The sequence below is a fragment of the Mustela erminea genome, chromosome 7 (genome assembly GCF_009829155.1).
Source record: "Mustela erminea isolate mMusErm1 chromosome 7, mMusErm1.Pri, whole genome shotgun sequence".
Lineage (NCBI taxonomy): Eukaryota > Metazoa > Chordata > Mammalia > Carnivora > Mustelidae > Mustela > Mustela erminea.
The window spans coordinates 101,970,040-101,985,292 of NC_045620.1; the positions used below are offsets into that span (position 1 = coordinate 101,970,040).

Sequence of the window (15,253 nt, forward strand, 5' to 3'; positions counted from 1 at the left end):
TTAGAGTATGGTGTTCCTAGAGTTACACTTTTTTAGAGTATGGTGGTATTACAGTATGATACTAATCCCACTTGTAAAATGGAGAAATGGATTTGAAAATTGACTAAAATCGAATACTTATGTTTGTATATGTTCACTGCTTTTCAGTGTACTTTAATAATATTGCACTCTATTTCATATCACCATCACCCAACAGCCTCCAGAGCAGTCTCCCATTTTTTAAAAGTAATTTTAGCAATTAAATTAGTCTCCCCACCCCATTCCTGACCACTGCTGTTACGCTGGGTGATGCCAGTGTAATGACTTTTCTAACATCTTGGCCATAAACCTCTCAATACCAATACCACAATTTCAATCTGCTCTAACCATGTGTGGCCCAGCCACATTTTGGGACTGAACATCGTTACCAACTTCTGCAGCTTCCAGATCTCAAACTCCAAAATTAATTTCTCTTGTTTCCTAATGTCCCATTTGACCAAATCCTTAATCTTCAACCTCCACATCCAATTTATGAATTTTTTTTTTTTGCTTTAAAATGGACTCCTCTAAAGTAACACAACTTTGGGCGCCTGGGTGGCTCAGTGGGTTAAGCCGCTGCCTTCCGCTCAGGTCATGATCTCCGGGTCCTGGAATGGAGTCCCGCGTCAGGCTCTCTGCTCAGCAGGGAGACTGCTTCCCTTCCTCTCTCTCTGCCTGCCTTTCTGCCTACTTGTGATCTCTCTGTCAAATAAATAAATAAAATCTTCAAAAAAATAAATAAAGTAACACAACTTTAAATCACTCCTCTGTTCAAAAATGTGCAATGACTCCCACTGCCAATTCAAAGAATATTTATGAAATGGCTCAGTACTTTTCCAGCACATGGGAATGTTTTTAAGGCTCAACTTGGCTGGCCACCTTACATGAGAGATTAAAAAAGCAATGATTGGGGGCGCCTGGGTGGCTCAATGTGTTAAGCCTCTGCCTTCGCCTCAGGTCATGATCTCGCCTCAGGTCCTGGGATAGAGCCCCGCATAGGGCTCTCTGCATAGTGGGAGCCTGCTTCCTCCTTTCTCTCTGCCTGCTTCTCTGCCTACTTGTGATCTCTCAAAAACAAAAACAAACAAACAAACAAACAAAAAAAAACAATGATTGATTGTGGTGGTCAGAGCTTATATACTTACAGAGCATATACCCACTTCCATACCCTAAAACCCGGAAGAACTAAAGGATAAAACATTCTCAGTTGGTTCTCAGGTGTGAACTGGGATTACTAGGAAGTCTGAGACCTTTTTGGAAGATCCATAAAAATCAAAACTACCTTCATAATATTAAGATATTATTTGCTGTTTTCACTCATTATCTCATAATTTTACAGTAGAGTTTTTCCAGAAGCTAGGTGACAAGTGATGTCACAACATTGAATGCATGAGCAAATTCAATCCAACTTTCTATTAAACCAGACCTTAAAGAGATTTGCAAAAAAAAAAAAAAAATGTTAATAGAATAAAACTCTTCTCACTAATTTTTTTTATCTTGGAATAGTTATTTTTGTGAGCATATTTTTATTATAAAAATAATTGTTTTAAAATCAATTAGTATGATAGGCAGAATAATTATTCCCAAACATATACACATATTCCTAATCGCTAGAACCTGTGAGTTACTTTACATGACAAAGAAAAGACTCTTGAGATGGGGAGATGATCCTGGATTATCTGCATAGGCCCAATGTCATGACAAGCGTCCTTATGAGTAAAAGGTGAGGACAGGAGGGTCTCAGTCAGAAAAGGATATGTGACAATGGAAGCAGAAGTAAGAGGGATGTGACTACTGGCTTTTAAGATGGGTGGAGGCACAAGCCAAGGAACGCCTGCAGCCTCTAGAAGCTAGAAAGGGCAAGGAAACAGATTCTCCCCTAGAGCCTCCAGAGAGTACCCTGGATATTTTGAAGATTTTATCTATTTATTTGACAGACAGAGATCACAAGTAGGCAGAGAGGCAGGCAGAGAGAGAGGGAAGCAGGCTCCCTGCTGAGCAGAGAGCCTGATATCCCAGGACCCCAGGATCATGACCTAAGTTGAAGGCAGAGGCTTTCACCCACTTGAGCCACCCAGATGCCCCAACCCTGGATATTTTGATTTTAGTCTTGTAAAACCCATTTTAGACTTAATACCTACAGAACTGTAAGGTAATTTGTGATGTGTTAAGCCACTATGTTTGGGGCAATTTATTACAGCAGCAATTGGAAATATAATTTAAAAACTTTGGAGTCCTCAGTTTTTAAGTACCTAAACTTGTTCTAAGACCAAAAAAAAAAGTTTGAGAAGCATTCCCATAAATAAATCCTGTATCTTTCTGACCTGGCTCCCTCTCTTTTCATCTTAGCTCTTCATGTTCTTACTGCCAAGAATGACCTTGCCCTTGTTAAAATCCTCCCCGTTCTTTAAGATTCATATTATATTCTACCACCTCCTACCTGATCATCTCAGTCAGAAAGACTTCTCTCCTTAACTTAGAACTACTCCTGTGGAGTGTGTATCTGCCTTGTATTTATGTTCTATGCTTGTTTCCTTATTAAATGTGAACTCCTGGAGACCAGTCTTGATCCTTAGCCATTTCAATTAGTATATGGTGTCATTTATTATATATGCATGGAATAGCTTAGCCAACGAGAAGGAGTGAGAGATTTGTTGTTTCCTGTTTGAACATTAGAAAAAGTGTATAATCACTAATTATCGAGAATAAAATAAGGAACATAGAATTATTTAGGAAGGATTGAGATGCTATTCTACCAAATGACAATCAGTGTTAGTGATTAGAAAAAAATGTTTGTGATAGCCTTAGGATATTTACATCATTTAATTATGGTTGTCATTCAATTTATAAAAAATTTCTAACAACATTGCTATGTCCCACTCAGCCTATTCCCTACCAGCTTTGGAAGGAAAATAAGTTGTTTTCTCAAATTTAATAAAATGAGCGAAAAGAAATTGTGTTTCAAATTGTGTACTTTAAATAGATCTGTCAATCAAAATGCTCATTAAAAATTCAAGAGCCTACTATATGCCAGACACTCTTCATAGGCACTTGTTTTGGAGCGGTGGAGAATAGCCTGGTATAGAGAAGACATTCAATAAAGGTTGCCTTGACCGTTCCTTTATTCTTTTTTTTTTTTTTTCCCTCCTCCTTCGACTCCACCCAAATTTCTTTTTCTTAATTCCCCTTTGCCCTGGAACTTTTAGAACCAATCCGGCTGCCGTAGGGCGGGGCCACAAGATGGCGGCTCCCGTCTTTGCTCGCGTTGTGAGAGCGGCGTCAGGTCAGTGGAAAACGCGGTGTTCGATTTATCTCCTCACAGGAGGCGGGACTGGTGCAGGATGGAATAGGCGTTTAAGCGTAGAGGTTAACAGGGGGAAAAAAAAAAAAAGGCCAGAGGATTGTTCCGAATTTTATCTGGGACTGCCTGTGTTCGGCCGGTCGCATCGGAGGTTCTCCGGACACTCTTGGGTCCTGGCGGACCTGGGTGTCCTCGGGTTTCCGCTTTCTTACCGGCTCCTGGCCGTTCCGCCTTACCTAGAAAACAGACTAAAAGGACTGGGGCAGAGGAGGTGTGCTGAAGGAGACAGAAAAGTCCCTGCTAACCTCATTTAGAGGCTAGAACTCGCCACTCATGTATTTGGCCTTGAAAAAGTAATTTCTCTGAACCTCAGATTCTACAGCTCTAAAATGAGGATAACACTGTCTACGTGAGGACTAAATGAGCTCATGCATGTAAAGTGCCCTGCGTAGTGTCTGGCACACAGCAAGCTTGTATGTATTAGGTTCACACAATGTGCAGGAAATGTGACGGGTTTTTTGCTCACTCGGTCCCCCGCACAAAGGAAGTCATAAGGATTTCTCGACCGAGAGAGATGACAGGAGTGAAGGCAATTAAATTGTTGACTTCGCTCTAAGGACTTCAGCAAAAATATTATTTAAATATGATAAGATTATCGGTAAATTACATATACACAAAATAAATTAGGATAAAATTCTGTGTAAGAATAGAAATAAAGCTACAATGTAAAATTTCCAACTGTTACGGAGGAAACATGTTTATGGGGGTATTTTTTTTTTTTTTAAATTTTATTTATTTATTTGACAGAGATCACAAGCAGGCAGAGAGGCAGGCAGAGAGAGAGGAGGAAGCAGGCTCCCCGCCAAGCAGAGAGCCCGATGCGGGGCTCGATCCCAGGACCCTGAGATCATGACCTGAGCCGAAGGCAGCGGCTTAACCCACTGAGCCACCCAGGCGCCCCATGGGGGTATTTTTTAATTGTGAAAATAACATAAAGAAAAATGTAGGTAACATACAGGAATGGTTTAACTCTAAAGAGAATGGTTTAACTCCAAAGTCAGGACAGAGAACACTACCGGGAACCTCTTCCCTATCTCTCTGTGCTTCTCCTAATCCAAATTCTCTCTTTCTGGGACGCCTGGGTGGCTCAGTTGGTTAAGCGGCTCCCTTTGGCTCAGGTCATGATCCCAGCGTACTGGAATCGAGTCCAGTCTCGGGCTCCTTTCAAGCCTACTTCTTCCTCTGCCTGCTAGTCTCCCTGCCTGTGCTCTCACTCTCTCTTTCTGACAAATCAATACAATAAAAATCTTTTTTAAAAAAATCCCTCTTTCTGCTAAGTATAAACAGCAGCCTCATTTCATTGTTAACTTGTCTTTTTTTCTGTAATAGTTTTATCATCTATATGGGCATCTCTAAGTAATATGTTGTTTAGTTTTTTTTTTTTTTTTTTTTTAAGATTTTATTTATTTACTTGACAGAGAGAGATCACAAGTAGGCAGAGAGGCAGACAGAGAGAGAGAGAGGAGGAAGCAGGCTCCCTGCAGAGCAGAGAGCCCGATGCGGGACTCGATCCCAGGACCCTGAGATCATGACCTGAGCCGAAGGCAGCGGCTTAACCCACTGAGCCACCCAGGCGCCCTGTTGTTTAGTTTTGCCTGTTTTTGTACTTTACGTGAATGGAATCACACAGTATGTACTCTTGTGCCTTTTACTTTGTGAAATTAGTTCATTTTGGGTGTAGCTGTAGTGATTTCTTGTTCCCACATAATAGTCTCTTATTCGATCACCCCACAATTCTCCGTTTGGGGATTGCTGGGCATTTGAGTGTTTTCACTTTGGGCCAGTTAGGTCTAAAGCTGATATTCCTTGTGTCCCGGCACATGAGTGCAAAGGTTTCTCTACAGTGTGCTAGTGTGTATACTTATAAAACTGGCTGTGGAATTGCTGAATTAGAATATGTATATATATATATTCAGCATTGCCTGATACTGTGAAGGTGATGTGCTTCTTTAAAGTCACCTCAGGGGCACCTGGGTGGCTCAGTCAGTCAAACATCAGACTGGATTTCAGCTCAGGACATGATCTCAGGGTCATGGGATTGAGCCCTGAGTGGGGCTCCACACTCAGTGGGGAGTCTGCTTGAGATTTTCTCCCTTTCCCTAAGATAAATAAATGTTTAAAAAAAAAATAGGGGTGCCTGGGTGGCTCAGTCAGTTAAACATCTGACTCTTGATTAGCTCAAGTCATGATCTTAGGGTTGCGGTATTGAGCACTATAATTTTTCAGAATGTTTTTAGAGGGTAAGGGATCAAAAAAGCTTGAAGACCACTACTTTTGACAGTCATACTCACTTCCTTCCTCGATCTGCATTGTTTTGATTCCTGCCGCACAGAGCTGTTTGTAATTCCCCAAACATACTATCCCGTTTTTTGACTCTTCACTAGTACACTCCTTGTTCCCTCTTCCTCCTCTTATTCCTTCAAATCTGGTTTTGTTGTCACTCTCTTTGTTACAATATCTGTGTTCTCCATGTAAGAATGTGTTCAAAGAAAGCCAGTGTGTATTAAAATGCCCGAACGAGCAGAAGACTGAAGGAACAGGGGCGCCTGGGTGGCTCAGTGGGTTAAGCCGCTGCCTTCGGCTCGGGTCATGATCTCAGGGTCCTGGGATCGAGTCCCGCATCGGGCTCTCTGCTCAGCGGGGAGCTTGCTTCCTCCTCTCTCTCTCTATGCCTGCCTCTCTGCCTACTTGTGATCTCTCTCTGTCAAATAAATAAATAAAATCTTTAAAAAAAAAAAAGAAGAAGAAGACTGAAGGAACAGTTCATTACTGCCCTTGATTTGTGTGCTGCCCTTTTGTCAATACATTTTGAGGTAGGCTTTGTTCAGCTTTTAGAAACTAAAACATAGGGCTGGTCCACCTGAGGGTATGGTGGATAAGGCCCTCAAGTTATTTCCCCAGAAACTGCTATCAAGCAAGATTCATCTTTCCTTCATTTTTTTTCTAAACTCAGTGTATTTTTTTCTGGACTTTGTCTTATTAATTTTTTAATCGTTTTACCAAGATCACTTTGAGTCCATATAGTCTTTGGATTTTGCTTTTATACAGATTTGACAAATATGCTGTATGCAGCTTCAGGATCTTCATAAAAATTGAGGAAAATATAATCAGTTAGGGAGCCAGGAAGAGACTTTGATCAGAACAGCAATCAACTAACTTGGGGCTAGTTTCTAGTCAGCTTGGAATTTACCTAACTGTACTATCATCCTGCCCACATTTATTTTTTTAGAATATAAAGAAACCTTTTCACATGCCTTCCTAAAATCAGGATACACTGTGTCTAGACATTCCCATGATTTCCCAGGCTAGTGACTACATCAAAAAATGGAATGAAGTTTTTTTTTTTTTTTTTTAAGATTTTATTTCTTTATTTGACAGACAGAGATCTCAAGTAGGCAGAGAGGCAGGCAGAGAGAGAGGAGGAAGTAGGCTCCCTGCGGAGCAGTGATACCCCCCCCACCCCATGCTGGGCTCAATCCCAGGATGCTGGGATCATGACCTGAGCTGAAGGCAGAGGCTTTAACCCACTGAGCTACCCAGGCACCCCAGAATAAAGTTCTTTTTAAGGAACAATCACTCCCAGGTAACAATATAGATTTTCTTTTTTTGTATGCACTTCCTGTTTATCCATTCTCTCTCTTTTTTTTTTTCTTCCTACAAATGAGCCTGTAATTTACCCATTTATTTGTTCTAGACTTAACTGCTCATTTCCTTCAGGAGAGGTTTCTAAGAATTTCTGAAAGTTTTTTTTGTTTTGTTTTAACCAAGAGACCAAGTTCTGAGGACCTTGTGAAACTGATACATTTTCTTGTCTACTGTCCTCCTCTTCAAATCACTTAATCTTCCAAAGATTATCTCTTAGATTGTACTCATGTCTACAAATATTTACAGTTCTTTGAAATACAAGTTATTTATATCTGGAGACTTGAATGACTGGTAGAGAATTTCACTTCCACGCTCCCAGAGGGACTCTCTCAGCAGTCTCCTGAATCTTAGATTTCAACTCACTCATTAATGTTTATATTACCCATTTTAGTTTGAAAATTGTTACCTTTGACAGAGCACAAAAAAACAAAATATGGTGGGATGCCTGGGTGGCTCAGTCAGCTGAGCAGCTGCCTTCGGCTCAGGTCATGATCCCAGAGTGGAGTCCCTCCTCAGTGGGGAGTCGTCTTCTCCCTCTGACCCGCCCCCATCTTGTTCTCTCTCTCTCTCTCAGATAAATAAAATCTTAAAAAAGAAAAAGCTGTGGGTGCCTTGGTGGCTCAGATGGTTAAGCGTCTGCCTTCAGCTCGGGTCATGATCCCAGGGTTCTGGGATCAAGTCCCGCATCAGACTCCCTGCTCAGGGGGGCGCCTACTTCTCCCTCTCCCTTTACTGTTTCTGCTGCTTGTGCTCTTTTCTCTCTCTCTCTCTCTCTCTCTCTCAAATAAATAAATAAAATCTAAAAAATAAAGAGAGAGAGAGAGAAAGGTAGAATTTGAAGCTTCAGCTCCTAAAACAAAACAAAAACAAAATATGGGGGCGCCTGGGTGCCTCAGTTGGTTAAGCAACTGCCTTCAGCTCAGGTCATGATCCTGGAGTTCCGGGATCAAGTCCCACATCGGGCTCCCTGCTCCGTGGGGAGTCTGCTTCTCCCTCTGACCTTCTCCCCTCTCATGCTCTCTCTCATGCTCTCTCAAATAAATAAATAAAATTTAAAAACAAAACAAAATATGGGTTTTAAGGATTCACGCTTTCTCCTGTCATCTGTTAACATGCCATTTTGCTAAGCATTTCTCTGCTCTTTACTATTCTGCTATTAGCATTCATTAAATGATTTCTCTGTGCCAAGTGCTCTTCCTAGCGCTTTTCATGTTTTCTCTCATTTAATTCTTGTCACCTTCCCATGACTAACCCTATTTAAATTTGGGTAAACTGGGGCATAGAAGGGCTAAATTTGCCACAGGCTCATTTGCCTGTGGTCACAGTTAGTGAGTAGACAGTGCGACTCAAAACGCCAGCCCTCCAGTCCCACACTACGCTTGCCCCTCGTTTCTTACATGAAATCAGTGCAATGGACAATAAGGCAACAGTTCTAAGCCCTGGATGAGCTGCAGTCTCAGTGATGGAACTTTTGCTTTTTTTTGAAGCAACTATTGAGGTGTAATTTACATACCATAAAATTACCCGTTTTATGTGTACAGTTTGATGATTTTTAGTAAATCCAGTTTGGGGGCAATTCCATCATCCTGTGGTGCTTCTTCATTGCACATTCTTGAGTCCCACCCTTGACTCAGAATCTGAGTCGAGGCAGTACCCTGTGAGTGATTCTGCTTTGTAGCCCTGGACTCTTACTTTGGCACTAATGCGAAGAATGGGTGAGGAGGGCTGCCTTTGGTCTACGCACCTAGGCCCCCCCCACCCCCCACCCCACGAGGTGCCTCTGAGCCGCACCCAGGCATTGCCATACTGTCAGGTGAGCAGTGCTCAGCCTCTGGCAGGTCCAGTCCCCGCTCTGGGCATGTATTTGTTTCAGCCCCACTTGCTTTTGTGGGTGTTGTTCATCCTATCTGGACTCTCTACCTTCTCCTCTCGTGGCCTGTTCATTTTCTAGAGGAGAGCTCAAGGACCTCTTTTGTTTTCTTTATGACTCCTCTTGGCACTGTGTTGCCTCTGCAGGGAATGGCCAAGCTTTCTTGTCTCTGCGTTGCTGTTGCACTGTGTGCTAGGGAGCCCTGGCTCATCAGAGGGTAGGATCTGGCAGATGGGACTTACTGTTACAACTGTTTCGGTCCCTACTGTTGAACACAGAGCTAGGATGCATCAGAGTGGATTGTGGTGATGGTCGCACAACTTTCTAAATTTATTAAAAAGCACTGAACTACCCACAAATGGGTAATTTTGTGGTAAGTTATACCTCAGTAAAGTTGGTAAAAAGCTCCATGGGGAGCCTGATACTCACCTTGTTTCGACACATTCGTTTTAAATATCTGGATGCGTATTTTGGAGTATTGTATTAAATAAGTATGCTTCTCTCTTTACAGGAGTCTTACGGCCCCTGAACATTTTGGTGTCTTCAGCCTATCAAAACTGTGTCAGGAATGCCTGTCTCAGTTCTGCACTGTCCGCCCAACATTTTCGTTCTCTTCCAATGCCAACTGTTTCCTCTGCTCCCGGACTTAGCACATGTGTCAGAAACCTGACATGTGGGCATACTCCAGCAATCCTCAACAGGTAGGGTGTATTTCAGTAAACGGATGCTTAGACCCAAATTGTAAAATGTTCCTGCCTGCAAAGACATCTTAGAAGCAGATGGTACTCTCGGCCTACCTGCAGTTTATTATGTTGACTTTGCCTGCTGGGGTGGGAGAATATGATTGATAGCTCCATATGCCTACGTGCCAGCAGCAGGGACTACCCTACAGAGCACACTTTCCATGTTCTAGATGTGGTTTCCTGGATGGAAGCTCTCAGCCAAGGCGGAGGGTGAACGAGATGCTCAGCGTGAAAGGCTGGTAATTCATTTAGTCGACAGATACTTAGTTAAGGACTCCTGGGTGCCCAGTTCTTGGCAGAAAGGATACAGAGATAAACTGTATCTTTGAAGTCCTCAAAGGCTTGATAGCCTAGTGGGCAGATAAGAAATCAGGTGATTAAAATAGATAGGATAAATTCTCATAGGGATTGAGGGGCTACTTGATGGAAGGCTTACAAGTTCGTGATTGTGGCTATTACTTACGCTTAGTGTCATGGGTCATTGAAAGTAACAATGTATATTAAAGTCGGCTTTGTTTCAGAACTCCACTTATTTCAAAGTATGGAAATGGCCTTTATCCTCTAATGAGTCTTATCGCTGAGTTAACATTTTTTTTTACTATATTTTAGAGTGGCCCCCTTGCTTCCACATGTCCTGAAGCCACCAGTCAGAACGGTGACGTACTTCAGCTCCCGGAAGGGGAAAAGAAAGACTGTGAAAGCTGTCATCTATAGGTTTCTTCGACTTCATTCCGGCCTGTGGCTGAGGAGGAAGGTGAGGATTCACACTGTCATTTGACTGAAAAAGCAGTGGGAGCCCCTATTCTTTGACGTCTCTTCCTCCCATTTACCAGTAGCTCTGAACAGTGCTGTGCCTAAGTACCAGTTTGGCAGGCATCCCCAGTGTAAATGAATTCGTAAAACATGGTGTCACTCACAGTGGTAAATCCCCTCACTGCAGGACGTGTTCATCTCAGGTCTTTTACATGCTGGCCTAGCTGATGATCACAGGAAGCCATGTGACAGCCCCCATGTGCGCCGGCCTGTGGGGAGGCCCTCTCTAAGCCTAGAGTGTTGCAGCAGCAGAGTTGCCTTCAGCAGGGACTTTGTGGCGTGGCTTAGATTGGGGGCTGATGGGCTCTTCCACCTACTTTGGATTGGATTCTCTTGCCGCTTCCAGTCGGCAAACAGGAGAAGAATTAGGCACAAACAAGTCAGCTGCAAGAGATTGGGAGCAGGGGACAATAGTCGAAAAGACTGCTGTCCTGAGAAACTCCTCAGTTTCGCTTATTATTATTTTTTTTTTAAAGATTTTATTTATTTAGTTTGACAGACAGAGATCTACAAGTAGGCAGAGAGGCAGGGAGAGAGAGAGAGGAGGAAGCAGGCTCCCCGCTGAGCAGAGAGCCCGATGCGGGGCTCGATCCCAGGACCCTGGGATCATGACCCAAGCTGAAAGCAGAGGCTTTAACCCACTGAGCCACCCAGGCACCCCAGTCTCGCTCTTATTAGATAGAAACAATAGTCCACAGAAGAGTCGATGAAGGTCAAACGTTAGTCCTATGCCTTATAGATAAACAAGGAGGGCAAAACATGTCTGTACAAGTAGTATAAAGTTTATAGTTGAACAAGCAAAGGACTTACCTAAGCAGCCATAGGTGCTCTCCGGGGGGAAAGGGGAGATAACGGGAAAAATGAAGCCGGAAAAATGAAGCAGGCGGCGTTCCCTGAGCGAGCCGGGCGTCCCCAGCTGCTCAGCTTCAAGGCCGTATATTGTTCTCTCCCCCAGAGGCCTGTTACCAGTATGTGTTTTTCTTAAGGCTATATCTAAATGTGCTTGGTAACTAGTAAAATTTCCCAGGGATTATATTTTAAGTAATACATCATTCTGAGGGGCAGTTGCATTCTCTAGGTGGTTTAGTTTTTTTTTTTTTTTTTTAAGATTTTATTTATTTATTTGACAGAGAGATCACAAGTAGGCAGAGAGGCAGGCAGAGAGAGATGGGGAAGCAGGCTCCCCGCTGAGCAGAGAACCCAATATGGGGCTTGATCCCAGGACTCTGAGATCATGACCTGAGCCGAAGGCAGGGGCTTAACTTACTGAGCCATCCAGGCGCCCCTAGGTGATGTTAGTCTTTATGATAGGGTATTAACCCCATGTACATTTCTTTAACTTAATGATTTTCTCTCTGTCGGTGTGTGTGAATTGGGGTCCATATCGGGTAGAACCTCAACACTTACTCTGGCCTGGGATCACAGCCTCTAAGGGGCCCTCTGACAAATTATTACTGCTCTGTCCTCTCCCACAGCACGCGTCTGGGCTTTTCCACTCCCGTCTTTTATTCTCGGAAACAGAGTATCTGATTATTAGAAAGCAGCTAAAGACTAGAGTTTTGCAAAACCACCTTTGAGATTTGATAACTATTCAAATTCTAATTCCCTTTTACTACTTGGAAGCTAAATGATTCTTTAAAGATCAAAATTTGTTTCCCCATTAAAATAAAACACTTAATTGGTAGGACTTCCACTAGTTGAAAGGCTGAAAGGATTATCTCCTATCTTATAAACAATCCTAAATTTAAGGTAAATATGTTGACTGGAACTCTTAGCTCATTCTTCCTTCAGAACAGTACCTTGGTAGTTATTTCCTACACTAATAAACAGAAGCTCATGTAATCCCTAAGTAGCTGAACTAAGTCATTCACTGAATAGTTCTGAATTTTGTGAATTTTGGACCGTTGAAAAATTTCTTCCCCCTTGTTATCATACTGATTATTTCCAGGTCTTCATCTGGCCTTAGATAAAATAAGCTGGGTGGGTTTTTTGTTTTTGTTTTTTTTGCCTCCCTGTCTCCATCCCTTATTGGGCCCTGAAACCCTCATGTTATTAAAAAGGACCTGATCAGATTCTCCAGTCATAATGCCTAGTCCCCACTCAGGACCCAAAAGGTATTCTAAATACAGAATGGCCTGCTTCATCAAAATGTAATATTAAGAGGAAAACAAAAAAGCTGGGTGGGTTAATTTATATTAATGTATAAAAACTGAAAATACTTCCTGCAGCAAAGTTTTATTCCTTCCCATTTCTTTTTTTTTTTTTTTTTTAAGATTTCATTTATTTATTTGACATACAGAGATCACAAGTAGGCAGAGAGGCAGGCAGAGAGGCAGGCAGAGAGGCAGGCAGAGAGGCAGGCAGAGAGAGAGGGGGAAGCAGGCTCCCTGCTGAGCAGAGAGCCTGATGCGGGGCTCGATCCCAGGACCCTGGGATCATGACTGAGCCAAAGGCAGAGGCTTTTACCCACTGAGCCACCCAGGTGCCCCTCTCCCATTTCTGAACCTAGAGAGTGTCTAAAAAGCTTCAAGCATTTTCACAGTGGTTGCATTCCACAGAATAATGATCAGAGGTCACTAGTAGTAATAGGCAGGACAGCAACTAACCCTAACCCTAATCCTAACCTGTAAATCAGAGATCCACAGGAACCCAGATTGGCTTGCAAGCTAGAAAATTATTACACAGAGAAGGGGATTTGGGTTTGAATCTTTCATTTAAATTATAAGCAAGGAATAGAAAAAAAATCTAGCATTTTAAAACCAGAACTCTTTTTTTTTTTTTTTTTAAGATTTTATTTATTTATTTGACAGAGATCACAAGTAGGCAGAGAGGCAGGCAGAGAGAGAGGGGGAAGCAGGCTCCCTGCTGGGCAGAGAGCCCGATTCAGGGCTCGATCCCAGGACTCTGGGATCATGACCTGAGCCGAAGGCAGAGGCTTTAACCCACTGAGCCACTCAGGCGCCCTAAAACCAGAACTCTTAAAGAATGTTTCCTTATTTCTGAGGGTAACTGTACCCAAGTTGCTGGTCAGAGTGATGACACCAAGACATGTCAGAAACCCAAGGTGCCTTCTCAGCCCAGGGCTGTGGTTTTTTTATTGTTAGTGTAGTGCCCTAGGGCGCCCTTGTCATGAAAGGACACAGGGCTCTTAGCAATAGTTTGAGTTCTAGTCTCTCCTCCCCTATAACTTTCTGTGTGGTTTTTGCCACCTATTAACCTGGGTGGCACCTAAGATCCCTTCTAGTCTAAACAGACTATGATTATAGATTTTATAGTCTATCTAATTTTTCTTCAGAAATTAATTTTTTTTCTTCCTTTTTAATTTAAAAATTCTTCAAAATTAATAATGCTTGAGTGGTCTATATGGCAGTTCTGGGTTAAACAGATGAGTTATCCATTCCTTCAGCACTCCTTTGTATTCATTCTTATTCATTATTTATTCTTATTCATTTATTTATTACTATTTAATTATTCACTATTATTACTTAGTACTTTATTAGATTGGTCCTCAGTGGAGCAGAAGAAATGAAGCAGTATACTTGAGAACTGGGTTTTGTCAGCCTTTGTAACACTTAGTCCCCTTAAATGAACACGCACGTTACCAGCTAGCCAGGAATGCCCTTCTTCATCCTCCACATTTGGAAAAATCAGTAGTTAAGAACTCTTACTAGTTCTGTGACCTTGGCCTGCTACCGTTAATTTCTTTTATCGATGGTTATTTCTCTTTAATTTGTAAAATGAGAATAATAGTATGTTGTAAAGTTAGTGATTGTAATTATTTATCATTGCTCTGTACTTCACCTACCACAAATAGTCATTTGGCTTTATTTTCCGTGGTTCTTTTTTTTTTTTTTTTTTTAATATTTTATTTATTTATTTGACAGACACAGATCACAAGTAGGCAGAGAGGCGGGCAGAGAGAGAGGAGGAAGCAGGCTCCCTGCTGAGCAGAGAGCCCGATGCGGGGCTTGATCCCAGGACCCTGGGATCATGACCTGAGCTGAAGGCAGCGGCTTTAACCCACTGAGCCACCCAGGCGCCCCAATTTTCCGTGGTTCTAATTGAAATAATCTTTTATCAGAGTATTAAATTATTATTATGTCTTTTTCAAACTGTATGTGCTTTCTGTATCTACCCCTCACTCAGAATCACATCTTTCTGAAAAACATACCAGCCCCAGTAAGTCTCATCTTTGTTCCCACTGAGCCTGTAAACCATGAATAGTGAAGATACCTGTTGTTTCCTATATAACATCATGTTTTGCATGTCTTTATAATATCATCTAACAGGCTGGTTATAAGAAAAAATTATGGAAAAAGACGGCTGCAAGAAAAAGGCGCTTGAGGGAATTTGTGTTCTGCAATAAAACCCAGAGTAAGCTTTTAGATAAAATGACAACGTCTTTCTGGAAGAGACGGAACTGGTATGCTGACGATCCTTACCAGAAGTATCATGATCGGACAAACCTGAAGGTGTAGTTCGAAAGTTGTATGACTGCCTACCTACTGAATATGTATCTTCACATATATGATGTCTTTGCAAAACGGAGTAAGTTCAAAACTTGATGTAAATTGTGCCAAGTGGTATGGAAACACACAGCTTCAACATTAAACTTATTCAAGTTTTAACACTTAATGGATCAAACATTTTCAAATTTGTTCAAGGAAATAGAAGTTTAAAATTGTTGATTATTTTTAACAAATGGTAATGGCTTAACTGGTTCCAATGAGGCTGAGTTAGGGCAGGCATAAGAAGACCATAAAGCTAACATGTGAGCTCCAGCACTGTGACATCATTCTAAGT

The 15,253-nt window shown here is 42.0% G+C and overlaps 1 protein-coding gene across 1 annotated transcript; it reads left to right on the forward strand.

Annotated features, from left to right (window-relative positions):
- The first annotated feature begins 3,193 nt into the window (after nt 1-3,193).
- Nucleotides 3,194-15,085, forward strand: MRPL35 (mitochondrial ribosomal protein L35). The gene is made up of 4 exons (XM_032352683.1): nt 3,194-3,301; nt 9,406-9,595; nt 10,247-10,391; nt 14,740-15,085. Exons 1-4 carry the CDS (start codon nt 3,259-3,261, stop codon nt 14,926-14,928), a joined length of 567 nt encoding a protein of 188 aa, XP_032208574.1. The 5' UTR covers nt 3,194-3,258; the 3' UTR covers nt 14,929-15,085.
- The last annotated feature ends 168 nt before the right edge of the window (nt 15,086-15,253 follow it).

Excerpts from the sequence above, each read along its gene's own strand:
- MRPL35 (XM_032352683.1), top strand. The coding sequence starts at position 3,259 with ATGGCGGCTCCCGTCTTTGCTCGCGTTGTGAGAGCGGCGTCAG. Across the intron at positions 9,596-10,246 it reads ACTCCAGCAATCCTCAACAG|AGTGGCCCCCTTGCTTCCAC; the intron begins GTAGGGTGTATT and ends ACTATATTTTAG. Across the intron at positions 10,392-14,739 it reads GCCTGTGGCTGAGGAGGAAG|GCTGGTTATAAGAAAAAATT; the intron begins GTGAGGATTCAC and ends ATCATCTAACAG.